The sequence below is a fragment of the Lithobates pipiens genome, unplaced genomic scaffold, assembly GCF_037356315.1.
Source record: "Lithobates pipiens isolate NorthernLeopardFrog02 unplaced genomic scaffold, aLitPip1_a1.2 Scaffold_13, whole genome shotgun sequence".
Lineage (NCBI taxonomy): Eukaryota > Metazoa > Chordata > Amphibia > Anura > Ranidae > Lithobates > Lithobates pipiens.
In genome coordinates, this window is record NW_027507718.1 from 145,515,168 (window position 1) to 145,536,601 (window position 21,434).

At 44.3% G+C, this 21,434-nt stretch overlaps 1 protein-coding gene across 1 annotated transcript in view; it reads right to left on the bottom strand.

Moving 5' to 3' along the window:
• Positions 1 to 282: 282 nt before the first annotated feature.
• Positions 283 to 21,434, bottom strand: part of LOC143974385 (potassium voltage-gated channel subfamily V member 2-like) — a 142,561-nt gene continuing 121,409 nt past the window's right edge. Inside the window, exon 2 of the mRNA XM_077475685.1 lies at positions 283 to 2,756. Within this exon, the coding sequence (XP_077331811.1) occupies positions 2,493 to 2,756 (264 nt within the window). The 3' untranslated portion in view covers positions 283 to 2,492. The remainder of the gene's footprint in view (positions 2,757 to 21,434) is intronic.

Consider the following 21,434-nt stretch of genomic DNA (forward strand, 5'->3'; position numbering starts at 1 on the left):
AAATTTCTGTGGGATGGAGAGGCATCTGCAGCAAACCTCCTCGGCAACAGTTGCTGTAAAGTTACTCCTGTGCAACTTGGGAACGTATGCAAAATAGTCCATTTTCCTGACACACAAATGTTTTGCCCTTTAGCAGATGCACAGCAGTGCCAGTAATTTCCTGCTTCAAAACCAGGCTAATTCTGACATTTCTCTCATAAATGTGAAAATATGCAATTTTGTTTACTACAAAATTACTTGGAACTCCCAAACATTATTTATTTTTATTTTTTAAAGCAGAGGTTCTAGAGAAGTAATTAGAGGGTGTTACAAATTTTTATGTCACACAAAGTTCATACAACGTTTTAGTTAATTGCACATTTTTTGGAAAAAATGCACTTTAATGAATGTTAGTGAGCACTAATTCAATATTTAATACTCATCGTTTTAAGCAGATGTGATAAAAATTAACACAGTTGTAAATCGATAAAGCAAAAGGAGAACCCCCCCCCCCCCATTAACATGATTACCTTATGAGGTCTGTTTCCCTTTGTTATGAGATACGGAGACTGGTGGAAGATCTCGAGTGATACGATTATTTACCTTGTAAATCTGGTGAGTGCAAATTTTGAGGGGGGCTCAATCATCTATCACGAGGTGTGGTGAAGGTTTCCCTATATACACACCTGATTAATCCCCCAAAAAACTCAGGCTGGGTTCACACCTATGCGAATTGGATGCAGCTTAAACTGCATCCAATTCGCATAACATTTTAAAAATCTATTAGTTTGAATGCATCTAGATCACATATGTGCATTGCATTCGCACTCCAAAATTGACCCAAAAAAGTGCGTTTTCTAGGCAGTGCGGTGCAAATTGCAGGCACACATTCTTCTATGGGAACGCATCTGATTTGCAGATGCATTCCATTGTGAGCAGGCATTCTCTGCCCCTCCTCACTACATCTCCCCGTCTCCCTGCTCAGCTGATCCTCAACTACAACGAAGAGGAAGCACTGAACAGCTGTTTTTTTCTCTTCGCAGAGAGAACTGAGCTGAAATTTGCACCGTACATGTGTGAATCCAGCCTCAGCGGAGAAATTGTTATATGGACTCACCTGTCACAGGGTGTAATTAAATTGAACTGTTTGGAAGCAAGGTGTGCAATACACCAAATGAGCTCTGCTTTTGCTTTATTGATTACAACTGTGTTATCGTTTTAAGCATATGTGATATTGATTGTTTTGTATATATAGCAGATTCTTATTTTTATCTATGGCAATTAATTTTTCATAAGCGCTGGATTAGTGATACATTTTGCTTTTAGGTTTACAGTAATACTACATTTTGGTTATATTATTAAAGAAAGGGTTGGTATGCGAGTGCTAGGGATAGTTGCTCATGCTAGCCCTCTAAGCAGTCCCAAACCAAAAATGATGAAAATTGGACTAGATCTGTACTTTTAATAGTAAGGAAAGCAAAACAATAACATTTCAAATTTCATTTTGTTTAATAAACATGTAGAAAAAAAAAAAAGGAAAAAATGACAAACATCACTCATTTAAAATACAAATAAATACATATCACAATAAGGGCGCCTTGACGAATTCTCCACAAAAGGGAGTTCGAACTAATGGCGCACAGGGGTCTTCTCTACTAGTTTCGTGGGACAAACCGCTTCTTCAGGAGGATATCTATACAGAACATAATAGATGATATATAACAATTAACAACCAAAAGCAAATTATCATAAAATTATTCATTAATATTGTAGACTACATCATATTGTTGGAAAAGAGAGAAAAGAGTTCAGCTCACCCCGGATTCGGAAGGATGGATTGCAGATTGGCCTCACTGTGACATTCATGGTGATACCTCACATGTGTGGTGCGAGCTAAACAAGTTTGGGGGGGTGTGACCTGGCTGGAGTTCGATCCAAGACTGCCACATATTCTCTTATAGCGGATTTACAGCGATGTGCGGCTCAAGGGATATTTTCTTCACTACTTCTTAGATCCTTGCTGTACCTCAAAACCTATCCCTCTTGACTGCAACTGTAAAAATGTTATCCAGTTATTTTAATAACACACATTTTAGTACTGCATCATGTATTCACTAATATAAAGATAGTTGCTTTTAATTTGGAGATATAGTAGAGCCCCAGTTTACCTATACTGGTAAAGAGATGTTTATGGGATCAGAATTATGATTGACACGTGACATCTAGTGTGGTGTGTCATGGTAATGTGCATGTTAATGTGTGTATTACATTAATAAATGTTAAATGCGTTAGCACATTACAGTGCCATTCATCACCCCAATATACAAAGTCAATGCACATGCATTGCAGCACACCACGCCACATGGTAATGTACTACTTTGTGTTATGCTGTGCATGCCAAAATTGATGCAGGTCTGTTTTGATAATTTCAGTGCATTGTCAGGTCCATCATGTAACTTTAAAAAAAAATGCATTAATGCAATGCACAAGGGTGCCAAGATCTGAAAAAGGCCCTAACTGTTTCTTTGCTCTGGGGCAAAGCATGTTGTAATCTTCTTAAGAATTCTCTCTTTCAGCCTGATTTCTGCTCCAGGGTTCCAGACACTGGTAGTTTCATGTGCTTTCAGCTTTGCATAGAAGTCAGAAAATCGGTTGTAGAGTATGGATATTGGCATGCCATTTAGGATGATCCCAAAGGATATGCAGAGGAAAGCTACAATACGTCCCAAAGCGGTATCAGGAACTGTATCTCCATATCCTACCGTGGAAATGCTTACCTAAAAAACATGGACAATATTAAATCAACAATATTATCTAACACATACATTTCAATGATATAAAAACAATGATATAAAAAGGACTACATTGAACATTTTTCAATCAACAGTCTGAAAGTAAGCAATGGGGGTAACTAGTTCCAAAATGTAATTATGCATATACTGTATATATATTTTTGGGTGAATCTAACAAATTAAACAAAATTAGACATCAATGTTATATAGGCACCCTTTAGATAAAATAGTGCTGTTTGCAAAAAAATAAATAAAATAAAATAAAAAAAATAAATAAATAAAAAAAGCTGAAAAAATTGCATGCAGAAATATGTACAGAAAGATCATGTGGCTATATCTAGGAAAAATATTTCAATGCTTTTCGTGATGAGGGAATTGCTCATAATATGATTAGGAAACTGGTGAATCCATCGAAAATTCAGCAGTCCATACGAAGCATCATTTCATTGCAATGTTTTAACAGCCGCAAAAAAAACTATTGTGAAAGCAAGGCTCTCTATTTTGCTTGCTTGGTGGAAGTTACGTCATGGTTGCATGGTTGGTAAGGCAGAATAAAGATACTGGTCCATCCGGGTCAACCCATGTGTGTTTATGCAAATATTCAGACTTTATAATTTAGTTTTTCAATAAAAAAATTCCTAATATAGTATGCATAGATTTCAAAAACTGGGTGATTATCAAGCCATTTTGGATAGAAATTGCTGGGTGTCTTCGTGCACCAGATGCTACTCGTTTTTTTCCCAGAAATATGGTTTCCTGTTAGGCTATGCTACATGGACCTAAAAGGACTGCAATAACCATGTGTATTCAGTTTTAGTTTTTTCAACAAATTAAATTGATTAAAAGAAGTCACTGGGATCATGTTTCTAAGCATGGTAACCCCTCTTTGATATTTGTAACATTTAAAAAACAGTCCTTCAATAAAAGCTTAAAATGAGAATATAAAAAACACAAACAGAATCAAAAGTCCATTACAGTTTTAAATGACAACGTTGTCTTTAGCGCTCTCTTGTCCAGATTCAGCATGTCAGACTTTAACTTGTACATACTGAAATTTGCTTCCCTTTGACGTCGTCATGGGGCACAGTGCCACAATTCTATGCAAGTTTTAACGTTTTTTTATATATACACACACAATCTTTTTTGTTTATACGCTATTTTTAATAAAAGTGCCCTACGGGTTTTACCTATCAATCGGTATCAGTGAAGAGCCAACTAAGTTGAGCTGGGTGACCTTTGCAGAGGATTTCGCCAATTGGATCGTTCCAACGGTTGGACTGTGTGTGGAGACCTCTCTGAGGAAAAAGGCCCCGGCCAGGTTATGGCCATATGCGCTTGAACCTGTCACAATTATTTTTCATGATTTTCTATATTAATTGATATTTATTTATATTTGTATGAATTATTATTGGTAATTCTTTCATAGGATTCAAGATGTATTTATTTAGGTATGAATTGGTTTATTTGAGATTAGTGCAATATTCTAATATATATATATATATATATATATATATATATAATTTTTTTTTTTATAATATTTTTATGAGCGCAACCTTTTTTGGATTTCTATAGTTATTGGTGTGTATCTCACGTGGTGTTGCTGCTATAGTAGGTGAATTTTTGGTCCAGCGCAAAAAATTTTTTTGTTATAATTTTCACATAATACAAGTAGTTGCACAATGTAAACAGATGGCAGAAAAGAACACTTGGAGAAATTACAGAAAGACTAAGTGAAACAGCAGAGAAAAAACAAAACACGATAGATGATCAAAAGATACAGGGAAGTTAATCTGGATAGAACTAAGAATAATGTAATTAATCTTTCCGAATTTCCTCTCAATATACCTCATATTGCAATATTGAACAGAGGTTTACCTTTCTCCTCGGTATATACTATAAATTAATCCATTCTTTCTAAGGCCGCGTACACACGGGCGGATTGTCTGGCCAACTAAGTTGGTCAGACAATCCGACAGACAGTCCGTTCAAAATTTGCATGAACGGACTTGACCACACACGATGAGCAGACAGTCCGCTGAAAGCGTGCACGATGACGTGTACAGCACGTACGACGGGACTAGAAAAACGACGTCCTATACACTGCAATGCAACCTTCGGCCGTGTAAATCCTTTCTGAGCATGCGCCATACTTAGTCCGTCCAACTTGCCTACACACGAGCGGACTGTCCGCTGAAACCAAGTTTGAACGGACAAAATTTCGGAAATTCCGTAAGACTTTGTTCGTCAGACAGTCCGCTGAAAAAGTCCGCTGAAGGCCACACACGAGCGGATTGTCCGCTGAAACACGGTTCAGCGGACTAAGTTGGACAGACAATCCGCTCGTGTGTACGCGGCCTAAGGATAGCACTTCTTCCTTAGGGGAATGTATCTGAGGTCTGACAACCTGGATTGTTTGAGTATTTGCATCATTTAATTTACAGAACATGCCCACAACTTTGAAGATATTTTTTTTTTTATTGTGAAGCAAACAACAAATAGTAGAAAACAGAAAAAGTCAATGTGCAACTATTCACCCCCCTAAAGTCAATACTTTGTAGAGCCACCTTTTGTGGCCATCACAGCTGTAATCAGGAGCGGTGATCAATGTGTCACACACAGCCCCTTCCCCCCACAGTTAGAATCACTCCCTAGGACACACTTAACCCCTACAGCGCCACCTAGTGGTTAACCTCTTCACTGCCAGTGACCTTTTTACAGAATCAATGCCAATGGTCTCAAAAATGTGTCATAATTGTCCTATGTGTCCGCCATAATGTCGCAGTCACAAAAAAAAAAAAAAAAAAAAAAAAAAAAAAAAAAAAAAAAAAAAATCGCTGATCGCCGCCATTACTAGTAAAAAACAAATCATCATTAAAAATGCCATAAAACTATCCCCTATTTTGTGCTATAACTTTTGCGCAAACCAATCAATAAACACGTATTGTGATTTTTTTTTTACCAAAAATATGTAGAAGAATACGCATCAGCCTAAACTGAGGAAAAAAAAAGTTTCTTTTTATATTGTTTGGGGGGGGGGATATTTATTATAGCAAAAAAAAAAAAAAAAGTGTTTTCCTGGTGCCTCCATGGCAGCATACCAGCGATAGCTCCGCCCCGGAGTCCTCCCCTCAGGATAGTTACTAGCTTATAAAAAAGGAAACCCATATCCCCCCCTAGCATTCTCCTTTTTTTTTCCTCATACCTGATGGATAGTTTTGTATGTGTTCTTACCTCTGCCTGGCGCAGCTTCCATCTGGGTTCTGGCCTCTCCCAGACGCAGTCCCCTGTCTTGGGTTGCTAACAGCACTGGAAAGAGGGGAGCCCCTTCTGAGGGTCTTTTGGGGCAGCAGCAACAGCTTCCTAACAGGGGCTTCAGTTCTGCAGACAGGCTATGCTGGTCTTTGTAGGTAGGGGCTCTTTCTGAGTCCATTTTCCTTTGCTTACCTTTTCCCCTCCCCCCTCTCCATTTAAGCTCAAACAAGCTAAAGGTGGCAGGGTCTGATAAAATTGTCCTGTCTGGGAATGCTTCTGCAACTCTACCATTTCAACTTAGTAAGTGGTCTATTCCTTACCTTTCTCAGAGATGTATGTGGGTAGGTGTGTATAGTATATATGTGTTTAATTTATTTAATTGAGCGATTAAAACTTTGTGTAGTTTGTATACTTTGGTATGCGATAAGGATTAGTCAATGTGTTTGTGAATGTACATATATTTATATATATGTATACCTATATAATTCTAGGGAATATGGGGTCTTTGGGGAGTATTTCCTTTTTTCGCTTGCAGTTTGTATCTAATCTCTAATAAAAAATAAATAAATAAATATATATATATATATATACCGTATATACTCGAGTATAGGCCGACCCGAATATAAGCCGAGGCCCCCAATTTACCCCCAAAAAACTGGAAAACTTATTGACTCGTGTATAAGCCGAGGGTGAGACATGGCTGTCCATCCCTGTGTGTCCGTCCATCCCTGTGTGTGTGTCCGTCCATCCATCCCTGTGTGTGTGTCCATCCATCCATCCATCCCTGTGTGTGTGTCCGTCCATCCATCCCTGTGTGTGTATCCATCCATCCATCCATCCCTGTGTGTGTGTGTGTGTGTGTGTGTGTGTGTGTGTGTGTGTGTGTATCCATCCATCCATCCATCCCTGTGTGTGTATTCATCCATCCATCCATCCGTGTGTGTGTGTGTGTGTGTGTGTGTGTGTGTGTGTGTGTGTGTGTGTGTATCCATCCATCCATCCATCCCTGTGTGTGTGTGTGTGTGTGTGTGTGTGTGTGTGTATCCATCCATCCATCCCTGTGTGTGTGTGTGTGTGTGTGTGTGTGTGTGTGTGTGTGTGTGTGTGTGTATCCATCCATCCATCCCTGTGTGTGTGTGTGTGTGTGTGTGTGTGTGTGTGTGTGTGTGTGTGTGTGTGTATCCATCCATCCATCCATCCCTGTGTGTGTGTGTGTGTGTGTGTGTGTGTGTGTGTGTGTATCCATCCATCCATCCATCCCTGTGTGTGTGTGTGTGTGTGTATCCATCCATCCCTGTGTGTGTGTGTGTGTGTGTGTGTGTGTGTGTATCCATCCATCCATCCATCCATGTGTGTGTGTGTGTGTGTATCCATCCATGTGTGTGTGTGTGTGTGTGTGTGTGTATCCATCCATGTGTGTGTGTGTGTGTGTGTGTGTGTCCGTGCAGCCTTGTGTGTGTGTCCAGCCTACCTGTGTCCCAAGCCTCCGTCCCGAGCCGCCGTCGTCCCGAGCCGCCGTCGTCCCGTGCCTCCTCCGTCCCGTGCCTCCTCCGTCCCGTGCCTCCTCCGTCCCGTGCCTCCTCCGTCCCGTGCCTCCTCCGTCCCGTGCCTCCTCCGTCCCGTGCCGATGGATCGCCGCTCTTCTCGGCGGCCATTCTACAATTCAAAAGCCGCGCCTCCGTCCTCCGCCTGTGATAGGCGGAACACTCAATTTCCCAGCAGCCTGTGTTCCGCCTATCACGGACATCCTCTCATACTCGTCCGTAGTATGAGAATGAACGGATGTCCGTGATAGGCGGAACACTGACTGCTGGGAAATTCAGTGTTCCGCCTATCACAGGCGGAGGCGGAGAAGGAGGCGCGGCTTTTGAATTTTAATGTCCGCCGTCTGTCTGCTCGATACGCTGATCGAGCAGTCAGACAGCGGTGACTCGAGTATAAGCCGAGGGGGCACTTTCAGCCTCAAAAAAGAGGCTGAAAATCTCGGCTTATACGGTATATATATATATATATATATATATATATATTTCCTGACAGGCTCCATGGCAGCATACATGTGGGTTAGCCCCGCCTCCATAATTACCCAATAGGACCCCTACTCCCATAAATCTTTGCTCCAAGCTGCTATCCGTGTTCTTTTTTGTCCTCCTCCATAGGACAGGTGTTTCCTATCTGAAGAGATCTTCACTACGATCAAGTCGGCCGACTATCAAGCTATTTTTCCTCCGAAAGGCCCTGTCTGTTAAGCATGGGTATGGAGTGTATGGCAGAGTAGCGCTGAAGGCTTGGTTTGTCCGAAGATAAGTGCGCACGGCTTATTACCTGCAATATAAAGGTGGCTATTATCTGCCCGGTGGATCGGTGGTGTGTGCTTGAACCTGTTCGGCCAGATGATCGTTGGTGGAGTGGTGAGCTGGAAAAATTCAGGTTTTTCATGGCAGCAGTGTTTATGTGTTTTTTTTTCTACCTGTGTCTTTCATATGCCAGCTGGTTCTTGTGCATAGGCGCTGACGCTTCCGCGTTCCAGCAGCCTTTCTCCGCCTGTTTTCCAGGTCCAGCGCTGCGTTCTGCGCATGCGCGGACCCAATCCAATCCAGGCTTGGTTCCCGCGCATGCACGCGGGCATCTGACGTCGCTGATGACGTCATGAGCGCCATATTTAAAACACAGTGAGAGCTGTCAGAACTTGGGAATGATTGCAGGAAATTCAGCAACTTCCCGGGGCCATTCTCTGGTTGGTGTAAGGTAGGTTATGATCTGCTCTGATGTATTATTGCTCCTGTTTTTTGTGTGGCTGCTTATGAGGGTCTATTGTTGTTAGTCAGCGATCTTTAGTTATGGGTGCCTCACTGCCTACTAGTGACCTGCCCGCTTGTAACAGGTATGTACATGGCTGGATTGCTGTGTATATGTGGAGTATTCTTTAGCATTTGATACCAGCTGGTCTGTGTCTCTCTCTCTTTTGTATATTTCCTTATAGCCCTTCTAGGTCCGAACTGCATTACAGTGTGCATAGTCGCAGTGAATTGTCAAAAGTCGCACCACCGTAAATCATCGTCAAAGTCTGGTTACCATAGGTCTTCCAGATCTGAACAACGCAGTGGTCACTCGCACTCAAGCAGAGGACCAGATAATTCATGTTGGGGCTGTAAGATGCCCATCCCATCAGACAAATCGCTCTGATCATTGCTTTTCTAAAATCGCAGATGAAAGAGATGGTGCGGATCAACGCTTAGAATCTATGGTGAGAAGGGTGGTAAAGGAATCCCTGCAGCAGAGGGAAGCTCATCACTATGGGATCCTCTTCAGACCCATTATGTCCTTCAGGTGGTGAAGGGCTCTTACAAGAGACTGGGGAATCTTCTCAACCAAGCCACCACTCTGTTCTCTTGTCTGACAGCGATTCGGATCAAGAGGATCCAGGAGTAGGATTTGATTACGCTTTAGTACCTGCTCTTGTCAAGGCAGTGAAAGAAGCTTTAAAAAAAAAATGGGAAGAACCCACTACTCCCCCCCCCCTCCCCAAACAAAAAGTTTTTCAAACTCAAAAAGGAACGGCAATATTTTCTTTTCCCATCTGAATTGGGAGAAATCATTACTGAAGAGTGGAGCAAGATTGATAGGAAGAGCTCCATGCAATCAAAAGTGTCTAAACTGTACCCCTTTAAGGAGGAGGATGTGAAGCACCTTGAATCAGCTCCTCTGGTAGATGCAGCACTTATGCGTTTAGTCAAATACATGACTCTCCCTTTGGAAGACACGGTATCTTTTAAAGATCCGTTAGAGAGAAGAATGGACTCAGATCTGAAAAGAATTTCTGACTTCAGGGATGGCTTGTAAACCAACTTTGGCGTTAGCCGCAGTCTCAAAGGCTATTGAAACATGGGCCGACAACGTTGAGTAGTTCTTGAGAGGTATCTCGGTGAATACGGCTAAAGACTCTCCCATTCAGGAGATCAGAATGGCATCAGCCTTTTTGGGGGAGGCATCTATTGACATTACCCGCCTTCTGTCTCGGGCTATGTTGGCAGCAGTCTCGGCACGCTTTGTGGCTCCGTCCTTGGTTGGCGGATCCAACATCTAGGCAGGCATGGTATCGTATACCATTTGAGGAAACCTCCTTATTTGGTAATAAACTAGATAGCGCCATAACCCGGGTCACGGGTGGGAGGTCTGGGTTCCTCCCTCAAGACAGACGTCTTCAAAAACATATTTTTCCAAGAAGGCAGACCTCGGATCGCGCTAGGGAAGCGCGCACTTATAGACCCGGCCGGGAGTTCTCTAGATCTTGGGAGGTCCAGACAATCCTCCCTTAAGAAAACCTCAAAGGGGGGTTCCTCAGGTAACCAAGATTCTACTAAATCTTTTTTGAAATTGGGCCCGCTCAAACATGTCAGATGGGGGCTCGCCTTCTTCACTACCGACATGTTTGGGCGGCCTCAATTCAAGATTATTGGACCGTCAAGACGGTTTCCTCGGGTCACAAGTGGACTTTCATCAACACTCCGAGGTTAAGGTTCATTCCCACAACAATTCCAGGCTCAGAGGAAAACAGGTCCTATTGACCTACGTAAGTTGTTTACTGGATCAAGGCGCAGCCGTGCTCGTGCCGGAAGACTAACGTGGCGAAGGCATGTATTCTCTGTTTATGGTTCAGAAAAGAAATGGCGCATGGAGGCCGGTGATAGATTTGACCCACCTCAATTCCTTCATTCGCAAGGAAAAGTTCAAGATGGAATCTCTTCTTACAATCCAACAGTCGGTGCAGCTAGGGGATTGGTTAATCTCAATCGATTTGAAGGACGCACACTTTCACGTGCCAGTAGCAAGGGATTTCCAGCAATTTCTCTGTTTCGCAGTTGGCGAGTAGGGATGAGCTTCGTGTTCGAGTCGAACGTACGTTCGACTCGAACATTGGCTGTTCGTCCGTTCGACGAAATCCGAACTCTTGGTCCGTTCGCGTCAAAATTCGCGTGGCGCGCGCGGACCACAATGCACTGCGGTGGCGCAGTGCATTGCTGGCTCATGATTGGCCAAGCATGCACTGTGACCCCGCATGCTTGGCCAATCGCAGCGCCAGCAGCGAGGAGAGCCATGATTGGCCACAGGCATCCTGCCTGTGGCCAATCATAGCTCAGGCTGTGTAGTGCACGCCCCACACTATATAAGGCCGCCTTTGAGGCGGCCTCGTGTAGTGTGTTGGCATCTGAAGCAGTGGGTGTTCTGTGTACCTTCAACACAGTACACACCAATCGTTTTTGGCTGATTTCCTATCTTGCTGTTGTGTAGTGGTTATTGTCTGTGCCCTGACCGCAGTATACACCACTACACTATATTCACCTCACCTATATAGCTAGCTAGTGATCTCTCTTTAACCACTTAACAACCGCCCATTGCCGATTAACGGCTTCAGGGCGGTTGTTTAACTCTGAGAGGCCGTTAATTAACGGCCTCCCAGAATTCGGCTCTCGCGCGCCCCCTGGGGCGCGCACTCGAGAGCATCCGTGATCGCCGGGTCCACAGGACCCGGCGCATCACGGATCACGGTAAACGGCCGCTCGTCGCGGCCGTTTACCACGTGATCGCTCCGTCAAATGACGGAGTGATCACTTGTAAACAAACCGGCGTCATGTTATGACGCCGGTTCCTCCCTCCCCTCTCTGTACAGCGGAGGGGAAAGATCGGTGTCAGCAGCGATGTGGGCTGCATCTGCAGTGCCCACATCGCTGCTCACCGAATTTAACCCCTCAATTCCCTGCCAATACCAGTGCATACTCTGCAGTACCCCGCCAATACTCTGCAGTACCCCGCAATAAATTGCCATACCCAGCCATACTCGGTGATACCCTGAATCACCCAGCCATAGACGCCCCCCCACCCCTCACCGCCCTCCAGTGCTTCTACCAACTCGCCAGTACGATCAAAGCCAGAATCTTTTTTTTTTTTTTTTATTTCAGGCTTCCCAGCCTAGAGGTGAGATGTGGGGTCATATTGACCCCCAGATTTCACTGTAAAGAGGACCTGTCACCCCATATTCCTATTACAAGGGATGTTTACATTCCTTGTAATAGGAATAAAAGTGATCAAAAATATATTTTTGGGGAAAAAAAAAAATGTCAAACCAAAAGAAATAAAGTAAAATGAACAATAATAAAAAAAAAAAAAAATTAAAGCGCCCATGTCCCCATGTGCTCGCATGCAGAAGCGAACGCATGTGTAAGCCCCGCCCACATATGAAAACGGTGTTCAAACCACACATGTGAGGTATCGCCGAGAACGTTAGAGCGAGAGCAATAATTATAGTCCTAGACCTCCTCTGCAACTCAAAACATGTAACCAGTAAAAAAAAAAAAAAAAAAAAAAAAAAAAATTATGAAGAAAAAATTACTAATCTGCTAAATCTTATAACAGAAACAAAGAAAAATTCATTTTTTCGCAGAATTTCCGGTCTTTTTTCTTTTATAGCACAAAAAATAAACAGAGGTGATTAAATACCACCAAAAGAAAGCTCTATTTGTGTGAAAAAAAGGACAAACATTTCATATAGGTCCAGTGTTGCATGACTGAGTAATTGTCATTCAAAATGTGAGAGCACCAAAAGCTGAAAATTGGTCTGGTTATTAAGGGTGTTTAAGTGCCCAGTGGTCAAGTGGTTAATAATAGAGCTTGCAGTCAGTAGTGTTAGGAGATAGTGCGTGCTGTCTGCGTGCTCTGTACCCAGTACATACCGCTATAATATAGGGCAGGCCCCTACTTTTAAACATCCAACTTACAAACATCTCCTACTTGCAAGCGCAAGGAGACAGCAGCAAGTGAGATGAAAAAAGACGGACGACAAAACAAATTATACAGGGGTGATAACCCTTCCCTATGTTTTCCAAAAAGCTTAAAAATAGTTTTTTTTGACTGGAGCTACACTTTAAAAATGTACCAGTTGAAAATTACAAACAGATTCAACTTAAAGAGGAAGTAAACCCTGATGGGTTTACTTCCTCTTTTTTTCCCTGCAAAGGTAAAGCATAATGGACTACTATGCATCGCATAGTAGCTCATTATGTGTCACTTACCTGACACAGGAGCCAGCGAAGTCGCCGCTGATCCCTGTAGTCCACCGTGTCCATCTTGCTGGTGGCGTCTCGCAGCTCCGACCAATGACAGCGGCGCAACCGCGATGACGTCACTCCCGCGCATGCGCACGGGAGTCGCGCCTCGCAGCTCCGCCGCTGTCATACGGCGAAGCCGCGATGACGTCACTCCCGCGCATGCGCACGGGAGTCGACAAATTTGGCAAATCCATTCTTGGATTTGCCGCATTTAGTGCGCCTGCGCGCCGCTGTCTACGGCGCATGCGCCGTAGACAGCGGTGCCCATTTTCGGGCAAATATCTCCTAAACCATATAGGTTTAGGAGATATTGCTTGGACCTACAGGTAAGCCTTAATCTAGGCTTACCTATAGGTCCAAGTTGTTTGGAAGGGTTTACTTCCTCTTTAAACACAACAAACCTACACAGTCCCTGTCTTGTTTGCACCGCCTGTATACTGCTGTTCTGAGTATATAGGGCCTGGGGGCCACACGCATTTCCTTTTTTTAATATGGGTACAGGGTTCCCCTTAATATGCGTACAAGACCCAAATAGGCTGGTAATGGGCAGGGAGGGCTACCCATGCCATTTTTCTCAATGATTTTCAACCATATTGCAGGAACCAGATATAACATTAAAACCGCAAGCAGTTTTAAATGGTGTTATTTCCGTTTAATGTCATTTTGTGCAGGGACTGTTCTAAACACGGGAAATACGTGGCACTTCACAGGCATACTACAGACACCCCCCAGGCACCATATTTAAAGGAATATTTCACTTTTTTTCACTTTAATCGTCATTAAAATCAGTGCTCCCGCCAAAACGGCCGTTTTTAAAACTTTTTTTTGCATTGACCCATGTCCCCTGAGGCAGGACCCCAAACCCTTTTTAGGACAGTATCTTGCATATTAGCCGTTAAAATTAGCACTTTCCATTTCAAACGTTCGAGTCCCATAGACTTCAATGGGGTTCTAACGTTCGTGACGAACGCGGGGGGCCGTTCGCAAGTTCTGGTGCGAACCGAACCGGGGGGTGTTCGGCTCATCCCTATTGGCGAGCAACACCTCCAGTTTACCGGTCTCCCATTCGGGTTGGCAACATCTCCTCGGGTCTTCTCCAAGGTACTCCTAGCGATAGTAGCTCTTTTACGAGTCAAAGGAGTTAGTCTCCATCATTATCTGGACGATTTGCTCCTATTATCTCAGGACAGAGATCAAATTCTGGAACACAAGAGTTTAGTCATCTCCACTCTGCAGACGTTTGGTTGGCTCCTGAACCTGGAGAAGAGCCATCTGGTTCCAACTCAAGTTATCGTGTTTCTAGGGGCTCAGTTCGAAACATTAAAAGGCACCATCTCCCTACCAGAGGAGAAAAATCGGTGTGATTCGAGACAGGATTCACAAGGCTTGGGAATCTCCTGATCTTTCGGCTCTACAATGTTTGAAGGTGATTGGCACAATGACAGCCACCATCCCTATGGTGAAGTGGGCCCAGTGGCACACTCGTCCCTTCCAGAAAGGGTTTCTGCAACAGTGGGACTCGTCCAGTCAAACACAACGCATACTCCTTACACCAGCGATGAGGATGTCTCTCCTCTGGTGGCTTCAAGGGAAGAATCTACGCAACCTTCATTCGATAGTCCCCATTTCCTGGGTAATAGTAACTTCAGATGCCAGCAACAAAGGTTGGGGCGCTCATTGCCTTACGGAAGTAGCTCAAGGAAGGTGGTCGTTCCCGTCACTGTGTGTGGTCTCCAACATCCTGGAGTTGAGAGCAGCCTTTCAAGCGCTCATAGCATTTCGCCATCTGGTGGCAGGGTCGTCAGTAATGTTAATATTGGACAACACAACTGCGGTGGCCTATATAAAACAACGAGGGACTCGCAGTTGGTCTCTATTACGAGAAGTAGAACCGATAATGAGCTGGGCTCAGAAGAATGTGGTCAACATTTCTGCTGTATACATCCCAGGGGTCCAGAATGTTCAAGCAGATTTTCTGTCACGGGTCAGAATAGACAACAACGAGTGGTCCCTTCACAGGGATGTCTTCGAGTGGCTTCTGACTCTGGGAGTATCTCCAAAAGGTCGATCTGTTCGCTTCGCCGTACAATCGCAAGATGCACAGATACTACTCGAGGTTCAGGGATCCTCAGGCGTTCGGGACAGATGCTCTAACGGACTGTTGGAAGTTTCAGAGGGCCTATGCCTTCCCTCCAGTTCCTGTAATCCAACAGTTTCTTCGGAGGCTCAGAGGGGAGAAGGCGGAGATCATTGCGATAATACCATTATGGCCCAACAGGCCTTGGTTTCCTCTGCTGTTTCTTCTCAGCTATCAGGATCCAGTTCCCCTGCCTCCCAGGCCAGATCTACTGTCCCAGGGCACACTATTACACCCGTGCCCTTTCGGTCTACACCTCAGGGCGTGGTTCTTGAGAGGGGAAGGCTAGAAGCTCTGGGTTGCCCAGAAGAAACGATTCCAACCCTTCTTAGTGCCAGACGGAAGAGTACCAATAAAGTATACGAACGCATATGGGCCAGGTTTATGGTCCACATGTCTTCTAGGTCAAATTCATATAATTCTCCGGCAGTTCAAGATATCTTGTCCTTCCTTCAGTCAGGGTTAGACTTGTCTCTGGCAGTTAGTTCTTTAAGAGTACAAGTTTCAGCCATTTCAGCCTATACAGGAGTTTCGTGGGCGAATCATACCTTTAATACAACAATTCCCTGTCTTTAGGAGATCTCACTATCAAGACGGTGTTTTTGGTGGCAATAACTTCAGCCAAAAGAGTTTCGGAAATTAGGAATCTTGGGTCTGTGGAACCATTTCTAACCTTCTTTCCAGATAGAGTGGTCCTGATCCCTATGCTTGGGTCAAAGCCAAAAGTTACATCAATATTTCATGAAAATCAGGAGATTGTGCTACCTACGTTTAGAATGTCAGACAACCAAGAGATTCACCCCTTGGATGTTGGTCGCATCTTGAAGAAATATTTGGATGCTACAGCCTCGTTCAGACGAACAGACTTTTTTTGTCCTTCCCCCATGGCAAAAATAAAGGGATGCGAGCATCAGTAAGATCAATCTCATATTGGGTGGTCCAAACGATTCAAAGGGCATACAAGGCAAAGGGCATGGTTCCTCCTGAGGCAGTGACGGCTCATTCAACTCGGGGCATCTCGACCTCTTGGGCAGTAGTTCGACATGTCGCACCAGAAGTGATCTGTAGAGCAGCTTCCTGGTCTTCAATTAATACTTTTGTTTCCCATTATTGTGTAGAGCCAGCTGCGCTCTCTTCTGTTAATTTTGGTTTACAAGTATTTTCAGTGGACAATGAAAAATAAAATTCTAGTTTCTTTGCTCAACATTTTTAGCCCACCCGGGTGTTTGGAGAGTTATTTCCCACACGTATGCTGCCATGGAGCCTGTCAGGAAAATTTATATCAAATACTTACCGTAATTTTCCTTTCCTGATGGGCTCCATGGCAGCAGGAGTTCCCTCCCAAATGTTGGAGTAGGCTAGTTACGGAACACGGATAGCAGCTTGGAGCAAAGATTTATGGGAGTAGGGGTCCTATTGGGTAATTATGGAGGCGGGGCTAACCCACACGTATGCTGCCATGGAGCCCATCAGGAAAGGAAAATTACGGTAAGTATTTGATATAAATTTTCCATTATATATATAAAATTATAAAAAAAAAAAATCATAGCATTAGATAGATAATGACAATTTTTTTTAGGAGCCTTTTTATTCTTTTGTCGCCTTTTCTGCCCTTACTTGCCTTCACAATTATGAGCCAGCCGCCGTTTGACCAAGACCCTCGCTTTCTTAGGAAAGGGCACACATACATATACACACTAATTTTATATATATATATATATATATATATATATATATATATATATATATATATAAGAAGAAAGGAATTAGACTAAAAGAGTGCCTTGGGCTGTTACTCTCGTTCCCTATACACCAGAACACATCTAACCAGACTTCTGGCCACCAAAGTGGATGCTCCAGTCCAAGCTCAAGACACAGCCGTTCGTCTAGCTCTCATCATCAGTCTAAAGGTCATCTCCAAAAGAGGCAGTAGTCAAGCAGCCCATTCAGACGAGAGATCAAAGAGTGTAGGGCATGTGGAGCGACGCCTTTACCAGATAAACATATCTGCCAAAATTGCTTGCAGGGTTATGCGATTCAGGGGACCGAAGTTGAGCAGGTCACAGACCTTATTAATAGAGTAGTCAAAGACTCCTTAACTGAATTAATGCAGGTGAACCCCTCTCCGCAGGGTTCCTCTGGCAGGAGTTATCTGTTCCTGGCCTGTCCTTTGCAGGCGCTACATCAAGCCCACCTACCCGAGCAGGAGACAAAAGTGACTCGGAGGACTCCATAGATTAATCGGATCCGTGTGGATTCCATTTTTTCGCTAGCGCAACCAGTTGTATTGGCGGTTAAACAAGCCATTGTTTGGGAAGAAGCAGTAGAGCCTCCAAAAAAATAAAAAAATAAAAAAATAAATAAAATAAAAAAATATAAGAAAAAAAAAAAAAAATTGTTTCCCCTTCCTTGAGGAATTGAAAGATCTAGTGGAGGGTGAATGGGGAAAAGCAGACAAAGTTTTTCTTTGAATAGACTTCAGAAGTTATATACTCTGGCGGATTCGATTGCGGCTTCCCTGGACACTCCTCCGGTAGTTGACGTGGCGGTAGAGCAGCTAGCAATTATTATTACCCTTCCTATGGAAGATTCGGCTTCCTTTAGGGACCCATTGGATAGACAAATAGATGCGGACCTGAAGAAGGCCTACCAGTTGGCTGACGGAGCCTGCAGAGAGTCAGTGGCCCTGGCTTCAGTCTCCAATGTGGTCAAAGTGTGGACGGAGAATATCAAGGAGGCTATTTGAGAAGATGTCCCCAAAGATATTATTAAAGCTTTGGATGAGCTTAAAATATCGGCAGATTTTATTGGAGAGGCTGCAATAGACACCATGAGATATTCAGCCAGGGCAATGTTCCATGCCGACATGGCCAAAACATTGTGGCTAAAGCCCGTGGGCAGCGGATGCGGCATCCAAACAAAATTGTTGCAAAATCTCGTTTGATGGGAAGGCCCTCTTGGGAAAGAGGCTGGAAAAGGCAATCTCGAGAGTGACTGGGGGAAAATCAGGGTTGCTCCCCCAGGATAGAAGGGTTAGGCGTTAGAGTGGTGTTGTCTAAATATCAGTGGTCTAGAAATAGACATTCCAGCAACTTCCGGCAAAGTAGGGACTCCAAAAGGACTTGGAGAAGCACTCAGGCTACTTTCTTGAAAACAAATAAGCAAAGCAGTCTCCCCAGCACCCAGGAGGGTGTGAAGTCCTTTTGACAAGAGGTCATCCCCACCAGTAGGTGCCAGTTTGAAGGAGTTTGCAGAAGCCTGGCTGCACAGATGCAGGGACCTGTGGGTGGTATCTACGGTCAGGTTTGGACATTTATGGACGTTCCAAGAACAGCCCCCACAAGACTCATTCATTCAAACAAAGATCCCAACCTAACCTCAAAAAAGGCAGAAACGCTGCAAAGTTACCTTCAACTCCTGCTGGTGCAACAAGCAGCGATACCTGTCCCTCCCTCCGAAAGATTCACAGGGTTCTACTCTCCTCTTTTGCTTACCCCCAAAAAGGGGTGGAGAGTGGAGGCCGGTAGTGGATCTGAAAAGGTTAAATCGATTTATTCAGTTGGAATCCTTCAAGATGGAATCATTAGACGATCATACAGGCAGTTCAACCAGGAGACTGGATGATCTCGGTGGATTTGCAAGATGCGCATTTCCATGTGCCCATGCTGCTTGCCTTCCAAAGGTTTTTGAGGGTGGCAGTCCGATCAACTCACGTTCAATTTCAGTGCCTTCCTTTTGGTCTGTGCACATCGCCAAGAATATTCTCAAAAGGTGTTGATTGCAGTTCTAGCACTCCTCAGGAGAGAAGGGACTTCGAGTTTTCCATTGTCTGGACGACATCCTATCACTAGCATACAGTTCAGACCAATTGGTAGAGCATAGGCAAATTCTTCTGTCCGCTCTGAAAGAGTTTGGGTGGCTAATAAACACAGGAAAGAGGGTCCTGATCCCGACGCAAGCAATGGTTTATCTAGATGCCCTCTTTGACACCAATGCAGGAACAGTGCGCCTCCCCCCCCCCCAGAAAATGACAGCGATCGCTCAGAAAATGGGCCACGTAAGAACGCTATCTCACCGGTCGGTGTCAAATTGCCCAAGTCTGATAGGGACCATGTCAGCCTGTATACCGATGGTGCCCTGGTCCCATTGGCATCTGAGGACTTTTCAATGGGGCTTTTTGACACAATGGAAGAGGAACTCACTGTATCAAAGGATAGCGATATTGACATCCATGAAGAGGGGTCTGCTATGGTGGACAAAAGAAGGACAACATCGAGGCCTCGCCTCCTACAGGGCCCTCTTGGACCATCCTCATCATCGATGCGAGCGCGAAGGGGTGGCAGGCACACTCTGGTCACCTGGAGGTACAAGGGAGGAATAATATCCAATATCCTGGAGCTGCGAATAGTATATTTGGCACTGATAAATTTGGAGGAACATGTACGTCAGAAACAGGTGCTGGTCCATCTGGACAATAAAGCAGAGGTAGCATATATACAACGTTAAGGGGGAACTCGCAGCCTCATGCTGTTGAGAGAGGTAGAGCCTATTATGTTGTGGGCAGAGAGAAATCTGGTGGATTTGAAATCAATCCATCTCCCGGGGCCGTTTCAATCAACAGGCGGATCTCCTATCTCGCTGTTTCCCAGACAGCAACGAATGGTCGCTCCATCTGGCGGTGTTCAGGTGGATTGCGAAGTTACAGAAACCTCCGGAAATAGACCTATATTCGCCTCCCCGACAAACGCAAAGTTGTCAAGGTTCCTGTCCCGCCTACCTCACCCTGGAGCAGAGGCGATAGATGCCTCATTTCCTCCCAGACCATTTGTTGCAAAATTTCTGCTTAGATTATCGAGCGAGCCGGTCAGGGTTGTGACAGTTCTTCCCTATTGGCCGAAGAGGCCATGGTTCTCTTGGACAATGAGCCTCAGTGTACATCTTCTGGTCAAGATCCCAGTATTCCTGCAACTGCTTTCACAGGGAAATTTTTTTTTTTTTTTTTTTTTTTCTCTCATCCAGCCCCCACACAAGCTGAACTTACATGCCTGGATCTTGAACAGAAAAGATTCCAATCCCTAGGATGTTCGGCGGGCGTAATTTCAACCCCATTAAAGGCAAGGATGCCCTCCTTTTACATTTACTCAAAGATATGGGATAAGTTCAAACAGTTTGCGGAAGACAGACAGTTGAACCCAGCTGTTCTGTCCACCTCAGTAATCTTAGAATTCTTACAATCAGGCTCGGACTTGGGATTCAGCCTAAGCTCCCTAAAAGTCCAAGTGGCAGCTATTTCAGCGAGTACCCAGAAAAGATGGGCAGAAGATGCACTCATCATACAGTTCCTTAAGGCAGTCAAGAAGATTCGCCCACCGCTAAAACGTTCCTTTCCAGCCGGGGATCTACCTCTGGTTCTAGAAAGTCTCAACCGTTCATCCCATTGGATTCTGCTTCACTTTGGAACCTAACCCTGAAACCGGTTTTCTTGGTGGCTATTACTTCAGGAAGAAGAGCTTCAGAGTTGCAAGCGTTGAGGGCAGAAAAAGAGCACATAACCTTTTTCCAGACAGGGTAGAACTACGGACAGTGCATGGTTTTGTCCTGAAAGTTTCTTCCCGTGCCACACTCTGAAGCCTGGGCACTACCAACCTTTACAGACCCACACTCTGGGGCGGTACAAGAACTGGACATTTCAAAAGTTTTAACGCGCTACTTACAGGTCACGAGTCCCTTTAGGTCCTCGAATAGGCCATTTATAATACCATGGGGTAGGAATAAAGGGAAAGAAGCCACATCTAGGACTATCACCTCTGGAATCTGCAAATTAATTCAAAAGGTGTATAGAGCAAGAGGGTTGGATCTGTCGGCGGTCAGAGCTCATTCCACTAGAGCCGTTTCGTCCTCATGGGCAGCAAGGACATGTGTATCTTTAGAGACTATCTGCAAGGCAGCCACATGGACATCTCCAAATACGTTCATGCGTCACTACAGAATTGACCCAGGGGCACTAACTTTGGTGGAATTTGGTAGAAGGACTATTGAGTCAGCCCTGGCATTGCCTTAAATAAAGTTTTCCTTTGAAGCATTACCCACCCTGGTTTTAGCTATTCATTGTATCACTGGGGGCATGATGTACATATGAATGCCGCCTTTATTTACATATCTATGCCACTG